The sequence below is a fragment of the Silurus meridionalis genome, chromosome 13 (genome assembly GCF_014805685.1).
Source record: "Silurus meridionalis isolate SWU-2019-XX chromosome 13, ASM1480568v1, whole genome shotgun sequence".
NCBI classification, from domain to species: Eukaryota; Metazoa; Chordata; class Actinopteri; order Siluriformes; family Siluridae; genus Silurus; species Silurus meridionalis.
In genome coordinates this window covers 22,327,055-22,351,067 of record NC_060896.1, presented here as the reverse complement: position 1 = coordinate 22,351,067, position 24,013 = coordinate 22,327,055, and the positions used below count along the sequence as shown (strand labels likewise).

Genomic DNA, 24,013 nt, shown 5'->3' with positions numbered 1-24,013 from the left:
GATAAGTGCAAAACTTCCAGCTCGAGTCGGAAGTGGTTGTTGGGAAAAGAGCCAAAATGGGGAGCACCACCACCGCCGCCGCCGCGCACATCTGAATGTGTTTGTGTTGTATATTTTGGAGAGTTTGTTCCAGCCAGTGATCATCGCACAGCTTCTCCCATGCACATCCTCCACCGCGGATCTCCAGCGACCCCGGCGCAAAATTCCCCCTATTAACATGTGATCGCGTTGTGCTTGATGTGTGAATGTTCCACAAAACTCAGTCGGGAAGCAGCGTGAGTCCCGAGCCCCTCGCGGGAGCATGGACGGACGCTACATGGGTTCGGGCTTCGCAGAGCGGCGGGCCACATCAGGCGAGACCGTGGATTGGGCCTACACCAACCCAGTCAGGTAGGATAGTCCAGGGAGAGGAGATTACCGGGACGGGGGAAATCACTGAGGAAAGGCCGGTGTAGAAAAAGGCCTTGGATTAGAATATACACACAATTGTCTTATTTTGAAGTTGTGCACACTGAGAGAGAATGTGTACGCAAAAGTGAGTAAGCAACTTTATATGCTTGCAAACTGGATAATCGTTTGTTAGGAAATTATTTTGGACGTTGATTACCTTTATATGGGGCAATGCAGTGGGATTTCTTTTGTATGTGGAAAATTTTAAAGAGACCACCATTGTAAAGAAATGATCTCTGAAATCCACATTGCAACTCTTCGCTCATTAATCAGACGTTTGTCTCATGCAGTTGTTAGCTGCAATGTAAATAATCAATGATGAGCCACGTGTCTGCAACTTTGACTCTCTTATTAATGTTTACTGCTTTCCAACATCTATTCCATCATGTGCACAAACCATGTTCTTACACATGTAATAAGTGTGCAATGCTTTCAAGGAGCAATAAGCAACATTCTTTATTTCTCACTATTATGAAGAATGCCTAAAGTTGTGTCTAAAATCTTTAGTTTGAGCTATTTTGCTTATTTTATAGCTTTAAAAACCCAGTTTGAATGTGTGTTTGTATTTCGCTTGGGCTCTTGTCAATCATTTTATAGACACGCCTCTAACATTTACATTTTCATATCACATTGTGACGTCAAAACTCAGCGGTTCAAGAAGCTGAATGTCAGTGCGTTTGGAAAAAAACACATTAGACACTTAGCTAATATTATAATAGTGTAATAATAGTGTAATAATGCCGTTTACAGCAGCACAGTTTGCACCACAGACCCATTTCACAGAAGAGGATTTTTTTATGGACCGGCTAAATACGTGCTTAACTCAACTGGCTATAATGCACAGATTAATATATATTACTAGTATGCATATTATCTGATATTATATTCTAATGCAACTTGACTCACCATAATGCAAAATCAGTGCAAGATAAATGTATTGATGCATAGAACTGACTGAAACAATTGCAGGAAATTGGGCGAAAATTATCTTTTTTACAATTTAAACACCTTCGGCCCGGTGGTTGGCGACCCCATGTTTACAGAACACACATAGACGCCACGATGAAAAAGTGTCTTTTGTTTTGCATTAGTATGTTAAGCTTTTTTGTACCTACTCATTAAACAGGTTCTAATTTACTATAATGAACTTTAAATTTTCATCCGTCCACTTGGACTTACAAGTAAACAACAGTAAAGCAAGTACATTTCGGTTCGACAGGAAAAACAACAGTCAATAGCGAGTACTTTTGCAAAGATGGACAATATAAAACGGTTGAAGTTGTCTTGCTTATATTACAGATTACTCTTGATCGTTACCTCCTCAAAACCGCAGTTAGCATGGTTGTAGATTCACCAAGTACTGCATGTGTATATTGACCGATCTGAATACTTTTAAAAAGAGAACTTTGCATTGTTCATGGGCATGTTTAAGGAATGGCTATTTAAAAAAAAACAATACGCCAAGTTGGCGAGTTAAAATTAACGTTCTAAGTATTAAGCTTATAGGCAGGGAATTACATTTTCTTGAATGCAGCATAACTGTAGCTGAACCACTTTTCATTTCGGTGCCGGTTGGGTAGTCTCAATTTATACGATTTTATTTAGAGACCAGTTTTTCACAGATCCCACCTAAACAACATAACTTCTAGACAGAACATTATGGTAGAGTGAACTAATATGTATATCTGTATATATATATATATATATATATATATATATGTGTGTGTATATATATATGTGTGTGTATATATATATATATATATATATATATATATGTGTGTATATATATATATATATATATATATATATATATATATATATATATATATATATATATATGTGTGTATATATATATATATATATATATATATATATATATATATATTCTTTGGGGAATCAGGTGGTCACATAGATCGGTTTCTGCTTTGTTTCAATAGCAGGATGCAATAGGATGATGTGAAACTGTTTGGTTTGGTTAGATGTTTGGCCTTACATATCCATACATATCCATACATATCAAGATCACGCTGCACAAGCTCATATCACGTCAATTTATGATGTAAAAAGGATGTACTTATTATATTGTTAGAGGACCTTTTATTATACAAACTGGCAAAGCGAAACATTTCTGCACAGTCTCTTATCAAGTTTGGCCCAGATTTGAATGCGGACCATCATTTACAGTCAATGACTAATCATTTTAAATGGTTGCTGTAATTTCCCAGTCTAAATCCAGCTTAACTGTGGTGAGCTCATCAGCAGGAACAGATAGGGAGTATTTCTAAACTTTTTGCTCTGTACTGGTCACACCAACTGAACCAATCCACGACTAGTATTTGTTCTAAATATGACCTTTTTTTGGAGCAACGACTGATCATCACCACCCTATTGCCTAAGGTCGGGTAAACAAAATATTATTCAGTCTCTCATTGGTTTAGTGTAGTGATTACAATGTTATGAATGAAATTCATGCTATTCTGTGGTTCGGCCCCTCCGTACCGAGGTCCAGTCAACCTGTTTTGTTTTTTTTATTTGATTGTGCGAAATGAAAACCGAAACCTTAGGGTACATTGGAAGCTAACCTGTGAAGTAAAGAAACAGAACTTCTTTTCGGAACCCTTTCTGTGGTTTGATATGAGTGTTTCCTGAATCCACAAAGTCCCATTTTTGGTTTTGAATATGACTATTCTGGGTCATGTCCAGACCACACACCCACAGCAGGGCTAAATCTGAACCTTTTAAACATTCTTTCTCAAGCTCAATTAAATTCACCCTCTTATGACCTTCACATTTCTGGGGCTAGTACTCATGAGTGCATGAGATACAATTACCGGGTCCATTTTACTTAATTTTTCTGCATGGATTTCTGTCTATTATTTCTCATCATAAAATGGAAACATATAGGGTAAGTTTGTGGTGTGTACTGCGTGGTGTGATGCACTTCATAAACCTCAAAAAGTTATTGTCACCACAGCGGAATTGAATATTTTGCGTATAAAAGTACATTTCAAAGTTATTTATTCCCCTTGTACTTGTCAATAGTTACAATTTAGCATGTATCTTAGAAGGATGCATTTTATATATTGATTTCTAGTTACATCTAATGTTATAAAGCAGGTTCCTGTTATTACTTACATACTAATTGCTATAAATGTTAGGCAAAATAGGTGAAGGTAAACAGGACAGAAAAATGTGACTTACCAGTGATGGACAGTGATGAAGTAAATGTAATTCTTTATAGTACTTAAGTAGATTTTTCACATATCTGTACTTTATTGAAGTATTTCCATTTGGGGAGACATTTATTTTAATTTCACCACATTTCAAAGTCAAATATCTTAACTTTTTACTTGTGAAATCAGTTGTTCCTTTTTTATTTCTGAGTGGATGAAAACTTAACTGGTCAAACACACAGCAAGCCACCAATCAGGTTAAAGCACGTGCTCTGTTTTGCATTTGTTTTGATTAGTGCTGCATGATTAATTGTTTCGTTATCGCAATCGTGATTTTGGCTTGTGCGATTACAGAACGGCAAATGTTATGATTTAATGAAATAAATAAGTGCATGTGTGGACACATACTTTCTGAGAACAGTTTGCAGATTTTCCGCGCCGCTAACAAAACAAAAAAAGACCAGATAGTCTTAGTTTAGGCAGTGCACGTGTGGCGTGTGTGGTCGCGTGACTTTTCGGTGTGCAGCGCGGAGACCAGGTGAAGGTGGATGCCGAACAGACCGACACTGAATTGGTAGCCAAAAACACGCTACCTCTGTTATATGGCGATATTTTAGCTTTATGATCACCATCACTGAGCAGAGAGAGGAACTGTGCAAGAGTCGCTAAATTAAAGTTGCCACATGATGTGGCAGTATGACAAATCTGTAACAGATCTCACTGGTTCCCGGTTGAAATAGAGACAACAGGCGATGGTTCGACAGACAGAGCTTTCTTTTATTTTTCATTCACTTTAGCCTTGCCGCTTTCTTTTTCCTCGTTCTCACGCCGGGACACACACCCACTCACGATAACGCACATCTTTCCTCAACGCCAACGTTTAGCCCACGCACACTCGTGGATTGGCGCACCTTTACCTGGCAACCTCCGCTTTCCCACACATACATATCCCCATACACACTGTCAGCTCTCCCCGCTATCTCTCTCTCTCTCGCTCTCAAAAATGTAATAATAATAATAGCCATAAATGCCAAATTCAAATGTGTAAACATATACTGTATCGTAAAATTCAGGTAAAACAGGTAAATCATTTATTTTTGTGAAAATGCATATGTTTTTATTTATTGTTTTATTTAATTTGGCTGTACCTTGGAGAATTCTTTTTATATGAATGCAAATGTTGTAAAAACGTCACCTTTTCAAAAGTTTTACAAATACACATTTCAGCGTTATTACTAATCTGTGTGGATTTTTCTTGATGACCAACATAGTGGACTCACGATACCATTTATTATATCGCATACCGCAATATCGACCACAATAATCGCAACATGACATTTTTTCCGCCAAATCGTGCAGCCGTAGTTTTGATTGACGCTTGGTGGTATCTAAACCAACATACCATTCAACAGCAAGCACAACATTCTGTGAGGAATAAATGATAAAAGAAACTTCTGACCCGCCACAACACCCATGGCCTTATTTTTTTTGTTTTTAGGGTAGTTGAAAATAAGTTTTTAAGCTCATGATAATTATAATAGATATTGTCCATTTAATATCATTTTATTAATAGTTTGGTGTGCTAAGAGTAAAATTTAAGTCTTTTCACATAAACTGAGTTGATTAAACATGAGTCTTTTGAGAAAAAATTATAACAGGAACATTATAGCCATAATAAATCATAGTACTTTGGATACTTAAGTACATTTGAAGGCAAATACTTTTGTACTTTTACTCAAGTGAATGTTTAAAGGGAGTTTTTTTTTACTTTATCATCATATATTACATAGTGTACCTCTACTTTTACTCAAGTACCTGATTTGTGTACTTTGTCCACCACTGGTTATTACTCAGACTCTTACTGAGAATCGCTTGTACTGGACACTCCTTACTTCTTTACCATGTAATGCTAGTGATTCTTTAACTTACTATCATCTTCGATACTTTTATTAGGTGTAGATTATGTGGATATAATTCAATTCCATTCATATTTAAATGTAAAGCAAAAAAATTTATAAATACATAATAAATATAAAAAAATTGAAAAACATTTAATGGTTGATTTGGTAAAAGCTTCCTGTTAATAGACGTTAACGGAAGGAGTCTCAAGTGTTAGCACTTTATAACCGTACAAATGTTTCCCTGACATGGGGGTTTTAGTGGCAGGAGTATTTTTGTGATTTTTTTTAAGTGTCTGTCATATGACAACCTATCCTCTTTTTTTTGTCCTTTTAATTTCAGGAGAGAATAAACAGAGACTCGAGGAAATTACACTTTATAACTGCTACAAGTAATAACGAAATATTGTTTTGCAGATTTTTCATACATTAAATATGACTATAAACTGTGCATTGGTATAAGTGGATTAATATACTCCAAATTGTATTGTTTAATAAAAAATAATACTATTTATAGCTGATTATTCAGGGGTCCGTGTCAGGCCAAATCACACCACCCTGGTATGAAGTGATTCCATATAACTGCATGGTCTGCCGTATCTTCTGACCAGTCAAATTTAATAATTCAGTAGTGTTGTGCTATAAAGCCAAATAACAAACCTTTATACAGTATATAGTAATATATTATTTTCAACCAAGTCAGCAGTTTATTCAGATTGCCTTAAAACAGGCGATTCCAGCATTTTAGATATGCTATTATAACTTGTATTGACTTGCAAAAATGTCTCTTTAAATGCAAAATCTTCAGCTCAGTGAACCAGTTTTAATGATAACTTCAATGGAAGAAGCACAGACAAATATGCAAAAGTAAGATATAAATTTTACATATTATGGTCCATATTAATTTACAATATTATAATATGACACAGCATGTTTTTGGGAGATAACTCATTTTCAAATGCTGTGAAATTTAAATAACTTTGCTGAGTATTTGAAAGATCTAAAAAGTTAAGACTGAAGTAATATCTTTAAACCCAACTTTAATCTTAAGGTAAAGAATGATGTCATGCAAGAAATACTTACAGATCCCTAGCCTGATAAACATTATAGCTTGTTAAAACATGCTGGTTTGTGTAAATGTTCATAATATACATATAGTACAGTATATGTACAGTTTTCTTAAATTACATAAAGACCTGACTGAAGAAATTGGTCATTAGTTTTAATCCTTGCACACAAATTTACATTTTTAAATTTGAACATATGCATTTAGGTGTTTCAACAATTTCTCTGTGGGATCAATGAAGTATTCTGATTCTGATTGAAAATAACAGTGCAAAGATTTGTTTAATCCTTCTGATGAATACAAACAGTTTGTTTTCAGGAATCAAACTAGTGGTACCTAAAATGTTATTCAGAGAGGTCAGATGATGTGTCTCATTCATAAGTCATCTTCGTTGTAGGAACAAAATTGTAACTTTTTTAATGGTATGTTGTTAGATGTGTTACTAAACGCTTTTGTTTTGAATTGGACACCTTGTAATTCCATAATGGTTGTTATTACGGGCAATTAAAAGGGATATTTAACAAATAAAAACAGTTACATCCAAAATGAATAAAAAAAGACACTTCAACAAACATCATGTGACATCAGTGATTCACCACTAGAGGCTGCTCTCGTACTGTATAATGACAGTGGACCTTCTCAGCTGCTCAAGCAACCCGGAAAAACTATCTGTATGGATTTTTGCCGATAGCTGATAGCTCCAACAGACAACTATCGGTGCTGATTAATCGGCGAAACCAAAAATATTCACTTGCAGAATCATGTCATTGTTGATACACCAGTCTTTATATTTCCTTGGTAATGTTTTGTTCTGCAATGGTGTTGCTCTTAGCTCCAGCTATGGTGTGACTCACATAGAGACAGAGCATCCCCAACAGCAATCCTACGCCTCAAGTCAAACACTCACCACCTACACCACCTCTCATCACCCCACAGGTGAGGTTTCAGTCATGAAACAACAATTAGCGAAGCACAAACTTACTTTTGTCTGTAAATCCTTATTTTATTCCCATTCTATGGTGTCCTTCTGCTTGTTAGGTGTCTTCGATTCCAGTCTGCACACCACCGGAATCAGCACTACTGAATCATCAGTCATGAATTTCCTCTCTTCCATCGAATCCCGAGGCCTTCAGGCTGGACCTGTAGCCACATCTCTGCTTCCCCAGTTCAGAACTTCGCCATGGCAGACTGGTAATAAACAACTTCTTATATCTATTTGAAAGTGATGTGAATGAATCGGCTGGTAAATAGTGACAAATATGATGATTTGATGTGTCTTTTCTTTATGATAGGCACAAATTCTTCAACAGAGCTCTTTCTTACTGGAGCATTACCCTCTTCTGGAACATTTCCTACCCTGTCAGCTCTTTCTTCCTACCAGCACCCCAGCCCTTTTCCTACTCGCAGTTTTGCCACCACGTCCGCATTAACTGTTCAACACACTACATTTACCCCATCGAATGGCTTGCTTTCATCTAATGACCCTTTACTTCAGATCAAACCCTCCCAAACCACTGTGCCAACAGCATTTGCATTTGAACGCCTGGCTGGCGCTTCTCTGGGTACTAGCCTTCCAGTCCAGTCATCCACATATCGTTCAGCCCAGGAATCTGCACCGCATCTCCTACAACCACAGTTCAGCCTTTTACCCTCTTCTTTGAGTAACTCTCAGCAGACAATCCCACCTTATGGTGCCCCAGTTTTCTCCAGCTCCATCGAACGAGCACTTCAGCGTGAATGTAGTGTCATCAAGCACCACCAGCGGCCTTCAAGCACCCAGCCAGTACAGCAGCAGCTGTCTGTCAGTGCGCAACATTCTTTGCCAGATTACCTACCTGATGGTGCAGATGTCTCCTACCAAGATCCTTCTCGACATTCACCTGTTTCAAACAGCCCCAGTGGAATTCCCAGACAGGCCAATAATAGCGCCACTCAGCAGAAAACAGCCACAGTGCAGCTGCAGCAAACACAGACACATTCCGCATCTGTGCCCTCTTCAAGATTTTCCTCCACATGCGGAGTAAAAGCCAAGGACGATTCTAACAAATCAACAGAACATCTTGGTGAAGGCTCAGAGTTGCACGATCAGGCAGTCTCATCACCCATGCAGCAGCATAGGTATTCTTCCACAGCTCAGAAACACAGCTCTGTGATTGCCAGCCAGTCACAAACATACACATCACCACAGCTTTCCAGCTTGATGTCCATCAGCCCTTCCCAGACCTACATTACGTCTCAGAGCCTCATAAGCAACCTCAACGAATCCCATGCCTTTTCTTCCAACCAGTCCGAGAAGCTACCTTCCATATATAAAACGTTGCCATCACTGGCAGCTCAGTCAGAAAATGAGACATCTGTTAGCCACTCACTTCTTTACTCTTCCGGCCAGAAGTCCATAATGTCTCAAGCATCAAACAGAGAAGAGTATGATGAACCGGCACAAAGACTTTGTATGGCCAATGCCTCTAACAATTATTCTTCCAGTCAGAGTTTGTCTACTGTCAGTTATTATGCCCAGGGAGCCGAATCTGTTAGTCCTTCTCAGAGCTATGCATCAGGTCAGTCTGTCACACCAAGTCCTCCTTTCTCTTCTTCCTATGCCCACAGCTTACCATCCAGCAATTCCACCCAGGATTACACCCTTATGCAGCCTTCTCCAAGCAAGACTGATGGTATGCTGTTGCAGCAGACCCAGAAATACTTGCTGTCTGACCAGTCAACATCCTCCCCTGCTACTTATACACAAGCCACCCAGAACAACCAGTCCTCAATGGAACAATCCCCAGCCAATAGTAAAAGGAAGGAAAACGAGGGTCTGTTTCTCACTACCAAAGAAAACTGTGTCGAGCTCACCAATGCAAATATGCAAGCATTACAACAGACTTCAATAAGTAGCAGTTCTACCCAGACTCTTACAAACATTGATGTACAGAGCAATGTTGTATATGTTGTTTCAAAAATGGATGACAGACACGCCCATAGCGTGATCCGAAGCAACTCTCGGTCTGAGGAACAGTTAATAGGTTTTACACCAATGTCCTCCGTAAAGGATGAAAGAATGAGTACTTCAATTGGGCAGTTGGTAAGCAATGCCACTTCTCATGTAACCTCTTGCACAAAAAACAACTCTACATTATTACAGTCCTCCCACGTGGCCTTGAACACTGACCAGTTGAAAGAACACCCTGTGCTTCTCAAAATTCCCACTGCTCATCAAGAAGACCACCAAACTCAAATTAACAGAGGAGATCAGAGGCAGTTGTTACAAGAACAAGCCCAGTTTGTTCATCTACCCAGTGCCCAAGTCCTGCTGGAGCCCTCACAGATGATCCTTCTTCAACAGCCTTTGCTCCATGCAGGACTAAATCAGTCTAAGCATGTTCAAATGCAGCCAGTTTCTGTTCAGTTCTTGCAAATGAATAATGAACTCTTGAATTCTGCAGTCAGTGCAATTGAGAGTCCACAAATAACCCACCAAGTTGTGGATGCCACAAAGCTACACCAGAAAGACACTTTCATCACTACAACAAATCAGCATGATGCCAAGCAGCACTTTACCTTAAGCTCTGTCTGCTTTCCTGATGCCATGCTGATGGCAGATGAAAGGAACATTCTATCCAATGTAGATGACATCCTGGCTGCCACAGCAGCCGCCTGTGGAGTTACACCACAGGACTTCAAAACCTCATCCTCTGAAGGGGACTTAGCATTGATATCCAGCCCATCAGAAACCAAGTGCCACTATGAGCTAGGTAATAACAAGCATGAAGCTAATAGCTTCTCTTTACAGCACATGATCTCAAACACACAGACAATTACTTTATCTATAAATGGTGGTCAGCTGATTACAGACATTCACAAAGAAGTTGATGGACACCAGGCATTTACACCACCAAACTCTCACACACAGCAAAATAACTCCAAGCATGAAATATCTGAGAAAGTCACAAATCACCGGGGGAAAAATGAGGTATCACTCAAGGAACATACTAACAACGATTTTTCTCTGAATTCTAACGAAGGTACTATAAACACATTTGCAAACAACCACACAGACTTTCACCTAACCTCTCAGGAATATAACTCCACTGGGTTTGGGGAAACAGACAAAAATAAGGATCAATCCAAAGTGGTGAAGAGTGTTAAGATAGAGGAAAAGTTTGCAGAATGCTCCTCTGATGGTCTTTCTAAAAAGCGAGGCCGGTCAAAAGGTTCTTCCAAGCAAACTACAAACGAAGAAAATGGTCAACCTAAAGCTCAAAAAAGAAGCGGCCAAGTAAAGCGTCAGAATTCCAAAGGAAGTGAGACAAGTTCGTCTTCTACATCTGAAGGATGTCTTGATAGCTACCAACAACAGGAAAGAATTCGGCAAAAAATAAGAGAGGTCGAAGAAAAACAGCCAGAAGTTAAAACTGGCTTCATAGGATCTTTCCTGGACTTTCTTAAATCTGGACCCAAACAGCAATTCTCCTCTTCACCGATACGGTCACCCAACCGCACACGAAAGCCTTCAGTTCCCAAAAGACCTTTCAATCAGTCGGTGCCTCCTAAACCTTTAGCCCCAACAACTCCAATGGTTTCACCAGATATCAATACTGTAAGCTCTACTAAGAGACTGGATGAGGAGCTTCAGAAGAACTTGGAGACGCTTCCATCTTTCTCTTCAGATGAGGACGAATCGGTTGGTAAAAACCAAGACCTTCAAAAGAGCATTAGTTCTGCACTTTCCTCGCTAGACGAGCCCTTAGACAAGCATCAGTCAGGTATTCACTTCAAATGCTTTTACATTTGTTATTTTTCTGTTTATACAACAACTGATCCATGATTATATAAAATGGTGTCCTGTCTCTAGAAAGCAAAGGTTCACATGACAGCACAAGTCAAGAGCAGTCTGCTGATGCTGAGCTAGTCAACACACAGTCTTTAGATACAAAGCTGAAGCAGCAGCAAAAGCCTGGGTTAAATGAAGTACCAGTGGAGGAACTGGTGAAGAACATACCTCCCAACAAACTTGCGGTGTGCCTGGCCACGGTAGCTATCGAAGGCCTCACTGATGAGGAACTGTCGGACAGTGGGGAGGAGGGCATGTACCGAGAACGTGATGAGTTTGTGGTGAAAAATGAGGACATAGAATCTCTTCAGGTATGTGACTGTTTAATGTTTTAGTTTGTCAGAGAAGTGCGTTGTAGCATGTCGCAGGATAATAGATATATAGCACAAAGCTTATCTTAAACAATTGTGCATTTTTGGATTAAATTTCTCATAGAGAAGTTCCTGTGATATTCATGTAGATTCTTGGAAAATGTAACAGTCAAGAAGACAATCAAAATAAATTGCATAAACAAATCTATTGGAATGATGTTTCCAAATGTTTTGGACATCTAACCGTCACCCCAATATTGCTGAACATCCAATTCCAGATTTATAATGTAGCTGTAGGACTTTTTGCTAATTAAGCCACAAGAGCATTAGTAAGGTCAGGCACTGATTCAGATGAAGTCTGAAGTGGGGACATTCCATTTCATCTTAAAGAGGTTCAGTTCCAACCCTGAAAAAGCATTGCATTGTGCACAGGAGGCATCGTCATGGTAAAGTACCCACTGAAGGGAAATTGTAATACTACAGCATACATAGACATCATTTACAAACAGTGCTTCCATCTTTGAGGAAACATTTTTGGAAAGAACCACATGGACCAAAATGGTCTTAACCTTAGACTACACTCTGATACTCGAAGTCATTATAATCCTTAGTAATGAGTTACGGTAGCATTTTTTGGTCTGGTTAGAATTCCTGTTATGACACAGCATGAAGCCCTTTTGATTTTCATTCATTTTCATTTGTGCACTGTGGTCTGTTTGCATTATATTGAATGTAGGTCACACTGAAGGCAGGAATAGAACCTCCAGCCATTTGGAAAGTGCAAAAGGCTTTGCTGCAGAAATTCATACCTGAGCTGAGAGATGGGAAACGTGTGTTTTCAGCGACTAATAGCGTAAGTAAATCAGTCATTCCTGGCATGAGTAGTTCTTTATTATGTTGCATTTTGGTATCCTTTCTGGTCTTAAATGATTCCCCTAATGTTTGGAGTAGAGATTTATGACTTAAAAAATCACAGTAGACAGATATATATACTGTTATTTATACCACAAGTGCCTATAAATTCCTGAATCTAATATGATAAAAGGGCCAGGCATATCAAAGGTTTATATAGTAACAGCTTATTAACAAGGACTGTGATGGTCAGTGTTATACCAAAGGTAAAAATGTATGTATGTTTGTTAATGGTGAAGTTTTTTGTGTTTATTTACCGTATTTTTCGGACTATAAGCCGCTACTTTTTATTTCAGAGAGAAATAGTTGTGAAAGGAAGGAGGAAGACAGTGAACAATGACTTTCTTGGTAGGCTACTGTTTAGATACAAGCAGTTGTAACGCGTTGAGTCAGGGTGAAGGGAGAGCTCACTAACTCCAGTTGCAACAGAAATCATATACGTGGAGCGAGGGAAAGGATCTTCCCAGTCTCGCCTCAGCCTTCGTGGAGAGAGCATCTATTGTAAATTCACCTTTGGTTTGTGAACAATAAAGTGTTATTTAGCGGTCAATGTAACAATTTAGTGCATGTATTTTGTATATTGCGTGTACATTCACTCTTCGACCTTTTCGCATTTCGACCAGTATTAAGGAACGGATTAAGGTCGATAAGCGGGGTACCACTGTATTTGTAAAATTCAGTGGGTGCGGCTTATATATGGGTGCGCTTTATAGTCCAGACATTACGGTAATATTAATGGAAGAAGTCTTTGGCATCAGTGCTTTGTAACAGTTAGTTTTTTAATAAGGGAAAGATTTCAATATGTATCAATGCTTGTCCTGATTTTAGATTGTGTATATACATTGATGCATATTAAAATCTTTCCCTTATTAAAAAACAAACTGATGCCAAAGACATCTTCCATTAATATTATATAAACACAAAAAACTTCACTTTTACAAAACGTCATTTTCAAAAAATATTTTTTAATTTGGTATAACACTGACTATCATATATATATACACAGTGTCTCACAAGAGTGAGTACACCCCTCACATTTCAGCAACCATTTTATTATTTGTTCTCAAGGGACAATACTATAGAATTAAAAAGTGGATATACTTTTAGAGTAGTCACTATGCAGCTTGTATAGCAGTACAGATTTACAGCATTTCAACATACAGCCATTATTGTCTAATAAGTGAACACGTCAGAACTGTGTCCAAAGTGTCAATATTTTTTAAATACTGTGGAGCTGCAGTTCATTGAGGGAAACATTGATTCCAACATGTACATGACATTCTGAAGCAGAACATGATGCCTCCTTTCAGAAACTGGATCGAATGACAATTTTCCAACACAATAACGACCACAAACACACTGCCAAGTTGACAACTGTCTTGCTGAGGAAGCTACAGGTGAAGGTGTATGTATCCAGACCTGAACCCTATTGAGCGCCTGTGGGGCATCCTCAAGCGGAAGGTGGAGAAGCCCCATGTGTCTAACATCCAGCAGCTCTGTCATGTAATTATGGAGGAGAGGAAGAGGATCCTAACAACAACCTGTGCAGCTCTGGTGAATTTCATGCCCAGGAATATTAAGTCAGTGCAGGATAACAATGGTGCTCACTAAATGCTGACAATTTTGACAGTTTTGACATGTTCACTTAGGGTGTGCTCACTTTTGTTGCTAGTTATTAAGACAGTAATGGCTGTATGTTGAGTTATTTTCAGAGGGCAGTAAATCTGTAATTCAATTCAATTCTAAAACTTTTATTTGTATAGCGCTTTTAACAATGAACATTGTCTCAAAGCAGCTTTACACAGATAATGTGGTGATTAAACGTAAATATGTTCTTTGTAAGTATGTTTGTCCCTGATGAGCAACTGTGGCAAGGAAAAACTCCCCGAGATGGCATAAGGAAGAAACCTTGAGAGGAACCAGACTCAAGAGGGAACCATCTGTACTGCTATTCAAGCTGCACATTGACTCAAAAATAAATATCCAAGTTTCATTTCTATAGTATTTTCCCGTTAGAAGATACTAAAATGGTTGCTGAAATGTGAGTCGTGTACTCACTTTTGTAACATACTGTTACTCTGTGTGTGTGTGTGTGTGTGTGTGTGTGTGTATATATATATATATATATATATATATATATATATATATATATATATATATATATAAAATGTATATATATGTATGTATATGTATGTTCATCTGGTTAATTAGTTTGGTCCAATTTTACTAGTCATTCTAACATTTACAGGTGAACATGCAGTGATATTGTGATAACATGCTGGCACTTGCTTTAACGAGTTAAGTTTGGGTTTTATTATGTCCTCTCTTGTACAGTATCTGGGTTACTTTGGAGACGCTAAGACCATGTACCGGAGAGTATACGTCAAGTTCCTGGACACTGTGAACAAGCGGGAGTATGTGCGAGTGTGCAACAGAAAACCAAGGTGCAAGCCCATGCATTCCATGAGGTACCAATTCCCTACTTTTTGTGTATTTACATGCGTGTTCTTTCAGAAACAAAGCCAAAATCTCATGTGAAAAAGCAAAATTAAGTCACGTTGCATACACTTGAATCCCCCACACATTCATACAAGTTCTCATGGCAGCACATTTCTTCCTCAGTCAGCTGTCACATTTGAACTCTACATGAGCAAGTCGAGCCCACTCATCAGACTTCACAAAGAGCAACTCAGCAGATTATCTATGAAGGCTTTTTGTCATGCAGCTCACATTGAATATTAGGAAGTATTAAGTCATGGCTGAACTGTACTTAAAGATTTGTCAGTCTGTATGGACCTGTCTTATAGCTAATAATTTAATGTTTAAAATGTTACATAAGGGTTCTCACTTTATTTGCATTTTGTTCGTGTTTGCGTAGAGGCTCTCAGAAGGCTCTGCTGGCCCAGAGAGCTGCTGTGCCAGTCGCGTCCGACTCCTCCGCTCTGAAATCCAGCACAAAGCAAAGCTTGTCCAAACCCAGGCCAAAGCAGCCAAAAGCCAAGGCCGAACCTCCACCGAAAAAGAGGAAGAAATGGAAGGAAGAGTTCACAGACTCAACACAGTTGGCTTCTCCAGAAGGTGAAGATGACGGTGAGTAATTTTGCTAAAGAAAGAACGTAAGAACCTGCTTTAGTGCACTTTTATCAGCCACCGAACCATTCGGTTGCAAGAAACCGGTGCTTTATTAATCCACAACATCAATATGTAAACCACATGAGGATGTCAAGGTTTTGAGAATGGATTTTATCTTAACAATTTGTACTGACAAGCTGATATTTAAACACATTAATTAACAACACTCCATGACCTTATACCACAGCACTGTTAAATTCTCATTCTCAGTTTTTATTCACTTTCTTCTTCTTCTTTCGGCTTCTCCCATTAGGGGTCGCCACAGCGGATCATCCTTTTCTTTCGTGATCGCATATTTGATTTGGCACACGTTTTACTAACACGGTTCCCCATTTATCCGGGCTTGGGACCGGCACTAAGAGTGCACTGGCTGGGTTGCTTGTTTTTTATTTATTATTGTTTCTATATTACAACTTATTTACAATGACTTGTATGGTGGACTACATAATCTAAGGCTAATTTGGAAGTTGGTTTTGTATGTCAGATTTAACAATGAAAAACATACAATCATTGATATGGTGAAGCGATTAAAAAAAAAAAAGGCATAAAGTTAATAACGTTTACAGAAGAAGTCTCTATTGCCAGAACTTTGTTTGTTACAGTCAAATTTTTTTGCCACATGAAAGTTTGCAAATGTTTACGTAAGGAACTTCATGGTTTTTAGTTTAAGTTTAATACCAAAAAAATTTAATTGGCAAATTGCTGTGTTATAAAGGAAATAAAACACGGGAAAATAATCCGCATTGTTGTTGTTATAACTTTTTTTTTATCATTTCTGCTGATTTATGTGGATTTATTTTTAGTCACAAAATACATATTAGTTGATGTAGTTCATGCAGTATATGATGTAGTTTTATTAACATTTAAACACCACATAATGCATCGTTTAACTCCCTGTACTTTACTTTATTAATGTTCTATATATATATATAATATAATATAATGTAAAATGTAACCTTAAAAGGCCTTTAGAAATACGACAGAACTGGGACACCTGATGGTTTTTTAGCAAACTGTTACTGCAAAGCTGAAGGCACACAATTGTAGAGGATCTACAGGAGGTCTTTGGATGATGTAGCCTTACATTTTCTCTTCACTTGAGCTAGGAAAAAGCCCAAACCTGTTCCAGCATGACAATGCCCCCCATGGACAAAGCCACCTCTATGATGATATGCTTTACATGGTTGGAGTGGAAGATCTTGAGTGTCCTGCTATAGAGCTCTGACCTCAACCCTATTAAACCATGGGAAAGAAATTAAAATGCATACTGAATCCCCAGGGCTCCTCACTCTACATCAATACATGACTTTACTAACACCCTTATCTAAATGAGATAAATATCCACAAAAAAAAAACTCATAGTTAGTTGTACACAAACCTTTGGGCATATAATGTATTTGGGTTTTTTTTGTTTTTTTTTTAACTTTTTTCTGAGGAAACTGTTGAGAACACCACCACTTTAGCAAGCTGTAGCCTTGTTTTGAAACTCGTGTCAACTTGTCTAAAAGCATTCCCTATTGCGTCTTATAGCGTTCCCTATCTGTGTTTAAGCGTCCCTCTGTATTCTCTATACTCTTTTAATCTCAGAGTTTACACCTCCAGTCCCGTTTACCTCCCGTTTCCTCAACACCAGGACGATGAAGGAGACCTTCAAGAGTTTTGTGGAGCTCCTGATCAGCCTTGCTCTAGATGCAGACCTCATGATCACACTGGAGAGAGAGAACGGTAAGGACAAAAGGGGGCACGCAGTTTGATTTATAGACCTGGACCCTGATCTGTCCAGTTCAGATGATCATTCTGTAAAAAAGATTCATTCTGCAAATCAAATCACCACAAAGTGGGACAGGGGCAGTGGAATGTTTAAAAATAGAAGATTGTGTCATTTTTTAGCGATGTTGCAATGTGATGCTTCATCTACCGATGCAGTCTGACTTTTTTTCTGATTTTTCATTTCAAGTTTCATTATGAATATTAATGCTAATACTGAATTTTTAGCGGGGACATGTTTTTTGGGGGTTTTTTTTGTAAAATGTTTTTTGTTTGTTTGTTTGAATAATTATTAATCGCAATATTAGGAAATGCTGAAATCTAACTTATGGATGTGTTTGCACATAATGACAGGTTTGATGTCTCTGTATAGTACGTCAGGTGTTTGACCTTGGTGGTTTGATCTATTCAGATGAACTTCTGCTGCCTCATATGAAGAGAGTGGATGGCATGATAACGGACAACAGGAGGAGGCTGCTGCCCAAACTCCAAGTGGGTCAGGTGTTCAAAGTGAGCAAACTTCTGCAAACGTCTTGTTAATGTACATAGACCATATGTTCCTGTCAATGTACATTCCACTGTAAATGCATTTGTCAAGGCTCTGAGCTCCTTTATGTATCTGTCAGGTGCCTTGTGGTCCTGGGCCCATAATCAGTTTAACAATTTTACTGGGATATTTAGCAAACGCTTCAGACATAAAGATGTAACGATATCGAGTCGCCCTCTATGAGGTGCCAAACAATATATTCTGCATTCATTCAGAAATATATTTCATTATAAAATACAAATTATATTACATGAGGTGTAATAAACATTCATCTTACTCAAACCTACACTCTGTTTTGTATTAGTCTATTTATTTGGGGGAAAATAATAATGAATCAGAAACTCATCAAATAAAGAAAATGTCTGCAAATATTTAAGGTCTGATGCAAGGGAACATTTTGGCTTCCTGGTAAGTAACAGCACTGTAATGGTGAATTAAACCATTTCTGTGTGCCTATACGAGGTGGTATCAAAAAGACTAGTTTTGTTACACACCAACAGATGGCAGCACAAGGCTTGCACGCACAGTCACAGGAAGCACTGATCGTCAGTGTGCCAAAAGACATCGTCCTGTGTACATCGGGAGCTGTGCACAGGTGCTACTCTGACTACATGCACCACCACATCTGCTTTTTCATCATGGACAGCAAGTTATAACAAAGGATTATTACCTGTGATGAAACTTGGGTGTAGGGTTACAAAAAGTCTTCACTGTGGAACAGCCCATCATCTCTACGACCGAAAATTCACGAAAGGTGCTTGACATGCTTTAAAAAGAAGACTTCCAGGACATATTCCAGAAGTGCCAGGAATGCTGGGAGTTCTGTATTACTGTGTTTGTGATAAAGGCCGTAATATCGAAACTCCACAATCATATTGTGCCCAATTTAAATTTTGTTTATCATTAAATCCATTTTCACTATGTGCCCATTTCAAGTGCAGCATAAGACATAGAGAAATCCATCACATAATATAGTTTACAGGATATTAAAACTGAAAAATAAACAAAGCATACTGCTGTGGCTGGTTATTCTCGTGATCAGAGAATTTTATATCAATGCCTGTTTTCTTTCAGTGATGGCCATAAGCTACATTTACAATAAAATGTATTTATTAATTTGACTCATTTCTCTGCTATGCTTGATTGGTTTGACAATTTTTCTTCATCCACTCTAGAACGCTTTAGACAGCTTTCCCGAGTTGTCAGTGGTGACAGAGCTGAAAACAGATGGGGAAACTCCCACTTTAAAAGTCAGATTGAGTGGGAAGACATACAACAGGAAGACCATGAAACCTTCTAAATCTGCTGTTAAACTTCCCTTGGTGAGTTGGGCAATGAATAAGTCTAATTTTGTATAATAAAAGAATATATATATATATATATATTAAATGGGTGTAACGGTACACAAAATTCATGATTTGATATACCTCAGTTTTTAAGTCACAGTTCATTTAAATCCTGGTATAGTTAGGGGGAAGAAATGCAAAACATAAAATTCTTGTTTTTTTTTTTTATTAATGCAGCAATTATTATTAGTTTACAATTTTAAAACTATTTTAAATTAAATGACTGCATGGCTTTATACAAATAAACTATATGAAAAATCAAATGAATGCATTTCACCTTTTTATTATATATTGATTATGATATATTGGATTAATTAATCAGTTAAATTGGCACAAATTATTGATTAAATAAAATAAAACCAAATAGTTACATTATAAAATTGTTAGACCCCATTAAGGTAATACAGATGTATATATAAGTGTGTGTGTGTGTGTGTGTGTGTGTGTGGGTTTTATATGTAATATTGAATTTTCGATTGATATGTTCTACTTAACAGTCCTACTTATTTCAGTATACTTTAACAAATGTCTTCATCCCCTCCATCCTTCATTCATTCGCTTCCGCGATATGTGGAATTGTCAGGATTTTCTCCTTTCAAGAAAAATTCTTGAAGCTGGACATAAAATACTAAAGAATCCATATCGCATGCGCATAACAAAATCCTAGTTTTACAGTGTATTACAAATAGTTTTTCCTGTACAGGGTTTTTTTCATACCCCTGCCATTGTTTGGTATCTTTCCAAGTTTAATAAAAAAATTTAAAAAAGTAGAAAAATTTCAAGCAGCAATTAGGTTCAAGCACGTAGCTCAAAAGAAAATAAAACTAGGAACATGCCCACTGAGTTTCGTTCCAATTGGCCTCCGTTAACCTTGAGTAATATGTGCTTAAAAATCATTGGCCGATGGTGGCCATGTCCTCATAAACCACTGTGGCATATTGGACATAGACACTGCAGGCCAATGCTCAGGTTGATTGGACTAGCGGTTGCATAGTTATAGCCATTTTAATGTTTTTTTTTTCCTTTTGGTGACCCTTTGCAACGATGAGTCGAAAGGTCACCTATTTTTATATATATATATATATATATATATATATATATATATATATATATATATATATATATATATATATATATATATAATTGTGGATATTCAGTGTCCAGTGACCAGCGAACATTTCACCTAGGACTAGTTCGCAAAAGTTAATTTTTTGACATAACTCAATTTTGGGAAATCCGAATCCATCAATAGACATTTTTTTGTTTTGACCCAAGAATTTCCGGGATGTACCACATTTGAGTCAACGACAAACGGTGTATGAGCTGTGGCCAAAAATGTGTGAAATTTGGGATTTTTCACTGTAGCGCCCCCCTTTGGCCAATTGGGTTGATACTTGGTCAACCTCTCCCCAAATTGAGCTCTAACATCTGGCCAAATTTAAAGTCTGTAGGCCACACGGTTTGGTCTGCATGATCAGTTTTAGGGCTGAAAAAAAATAAAAATAATTATAATAAAAATCCCTGCAATTACAATAGGGTTTCTGCACTACGTGCTTGAACCCCTACACAAACAGTGACGCTGTGCTCAAAGTCTGAGGCAGAGACTAAACAATCTTGTGATCTGCCACTTAATACGTTCTTGAGGAAACTCCTATTTGAACTATGTTCCGCACGCATGCGGTATACATGTGCACCGTATTGAAAACATTTCTGCACAAATACGTGTACCATTACACCACTTATTCTATATACAGTATCTGACAAAAGTGAGTACACCCCTCACAATTCAGCAACCACTTTAGTATCATTTCAAGGCACAATACTATAAAAACTTGGATATGTTTTGGAGTATTCATTGTGCAGCTTGTATAGCAGTATAGATTTACTGTCCTCTGAAAATTACTCAACATACAGCAGTTATTGTCTAAATAATGGCTGCCTTGCTGGGGAAGCTGAAGGTGAAGGTGATGGAGTGGTCAAGTATGTCTCCAGCCCTGAATCCTATTGAGCACATGTGGGGCTCCTCAAACTGAACGTGAAGAAGCACCGTGTCTAACATCTAGCAGCTCCATGATGTCATTACAGAGAAGTGGAAGAGGATCGCAGCTACAATTTTCAGAGGACAGTAAATCTGTACTGCTATACAAGCTGCAGTACGAATGGCTTGTAGTACTTCTTTGTAGCCACTAGATGGCCTTGTTTTTATTGATGTGTATTTTCCTCTCTCTCTTTTAGGAGTACACAGTGGAGCAGCAGAAGGCTCATTGGTTTTCTCTTTATCATTCACTGCAGCACTACAAATATCACACATATGTGATGTGTATGGAAGAGGTTAGAGGTTCTGCGTCTTGTTTCCTCCCATTAAACTCCTTTAATGAATGTTTCCGTTCAGTTTCTCTGATGTGTTTGTGTTATTGTGTGTTTTAGATTTCACTGTTGCGCTCCCGCGGCGTGGATCTGGGACAGGAGGAGACTGTGCAGACGTGTATGGGGAACCGAGTGTGGGTGGAGGGCTTGTTTGATCGCTTCGGAGATCTTCTGACACAGGTGCAACAGGTCTGCCTTTAATCAGACGGTAGCCCAGGAGAACAAATGGGTGCAGTTCATGGGCCCTTTCCAAAGCACTAACTAACCAGATGGTTATGGAGAAGAACCAGAAACCTGAGAATCATCTGAAAACACTGATAAAAAGATTCATCATGAGGAAAGATGAAACTGGAGAAGTGTCAGGACATGAAGCATTCAAGGTTATGCCCAGATATTAGATGATTAGAATAAAGTAGATTAGATTAATCAAGATTTTTTCAGGAGAACCATGAAAAAGCCTGAGAGGATCAGGAACCACGATGAAAGCTAATAGATGATGGAGAGCCATAAAAAGAAGTGACGATTCATTAAATGGAAAAGCATTAAGCAAGAAGATTTCATGCCATTAGAATACGAAAAAAAATGTGAAAATGAAAGATATATATTATCAGGAGACTGTAAGAACATGAATTGAAGATAAGAAGCTGGAGAAACACACAAAATGGAAATAAAAAAAACAACATTTTAATAGATGGGAAGATCAGAAGAACAAAAGCAGGTGTTCTTTATTTTATAAAGAATTTACACAAAGAAGATCAGCCGAACCTGAGTGTCTGTTCTTGGAACAGAACCACAGAGAAAAAATTGATTTTACTCATTTTCTTTATTTTTATTAGTTTTAAGTATAACAATTTTATATATATATATAAAATTGTTATATATTGTTATATATTGACTGATGATCATTCGTAGATGGTTAATGAATGTCTGGTTACAGGGTGATTTTACCTTGAGTATTTGGAACACTAATAAAAAAATAAATAAAAAAAGAGCAACATTAGAGATTGGAAAAAAAGCTGGGTGCTAATGATTGTATAAATATATAAATACATAGATTTATATGTTAAAAAAAAAAAAAAAACTTTCTATATGATCGTGTACATTGTGTAAAGAGAGCTCTTTGTATGGATTGGACTCTTTAATGTGCTTTTTATATGAGATACAGAGATTCTAAAAAATGGAGTTGCTGCAATTCCAACACATTCTTTTTGTGATTATGTTGTAATAAACAGCATCGGAACTATTTTCTTGCAGGAAACTATATTTTATAGTCTCGCGAAAAAAAAAAAAACCTTTATCTTATTGAAAATGTATTTTTTCACATAAGGAAATATTCTTGTTTCCTGATCATCTTTGTGGTACACTCTGTTTTTACAAAAGAGATGCCCAGTGTGTTTCTATGACAAATTTTGTATCTCTGACAGCGTGTCTTGAGATCACTTCTTTACTGTAGAGTATTACAAATTTGCTGCAGTTTTGCACAGATTATGATGCTTTTGCTTTTTTTGACTGTAGCTGTGATACAACCTGCGAGTATGTTGGGGTTTTTTGTTTTGTTTTTTTGATATACGAAAAATAAATTTCCTACCATTGAACCCACTGAGTCTGAACTTTAATGAAAAAAGGCAGTGAAAGCTTCAATTCCATTCATGCCACATACATGCTGTATTATTCAGCCACATGGTTTACTGCAGAACAACTAACAATCTGTTTTATAAATTGTTCCCTATACACATCTTCTCATTGGGAAGTCATTATTAGCCATATGCAGTACTCTGTAATCTATTAGCATGGACTGTATTTACAGGCCATAACTTTTGCATAGCAGTTTCTAATAATGTTTCTAGGAATATAGTTTCATTTTTAATGAATTTTCTGGCATTTTTTTACAAAGTTATTTATTTAAAACTGCAGCAACATTGCTTAAGAGCATTGTTTCAACAAATCTTATAACGATTTAGATTTATAAGAATGTACCTACATTAGCAGCGAATACTAAACCGCTGACAAACTAACTTTTTAGATTTTTTTGTGTCATTGAAGTATTATCTCCTTATATATAACTGTATTTCGTGTTGCTAGAAATTTATAAATAAATGACATAATAATAGTAATTATATTTTTGTAGTACATTTTATATATTCAGGCTGTCAAAGACAAAACTTTTGGATACCTGACTTTTCCAGACATGTGTTTCTTCCCTAACTTTTTAG

At 37.5% G+C, this 24,013-nt stretch overlaps 1 protein-coding gene across 1 annotated transcript; it reads left to right on the top strand.

Moving 5' to 3' along the window:
* The first annotated feature begins 42 nt into the window (after positions 1–42).
* On the top strand, positions 43–23,043 carry qser1 (glutamine and serine rich 1). Its single transcript, XM_046864474.1, has 13 exons — positions 43–390; positions 7,420–7,523; positions 7,626–7,778; positions 7,880–11,350; positions 11,440–11,729; positions 12,466–12,582; positions 14,976–15,109; positions 15,520–15,731; positions 17,361–17,498; positions 17,953–18,050; positions 19,263–19,409; positions 21,669–21,764; positions 21,861–23,043. The coding sequence occupies exons 1-13, from the start codon at positions 302–304 to the stop codon at positions 21,999–22,001; spliced, it is 5,190 nt and encodes a 1,729-aa protein (XP_046720430.1). The 5' UTR covers positions 43–301; the 3' UTR covers positions 22,002–23,043.
* The last annotated feature ends 970 nt before the right edge of the window (positions 23,044–24,013 follow it).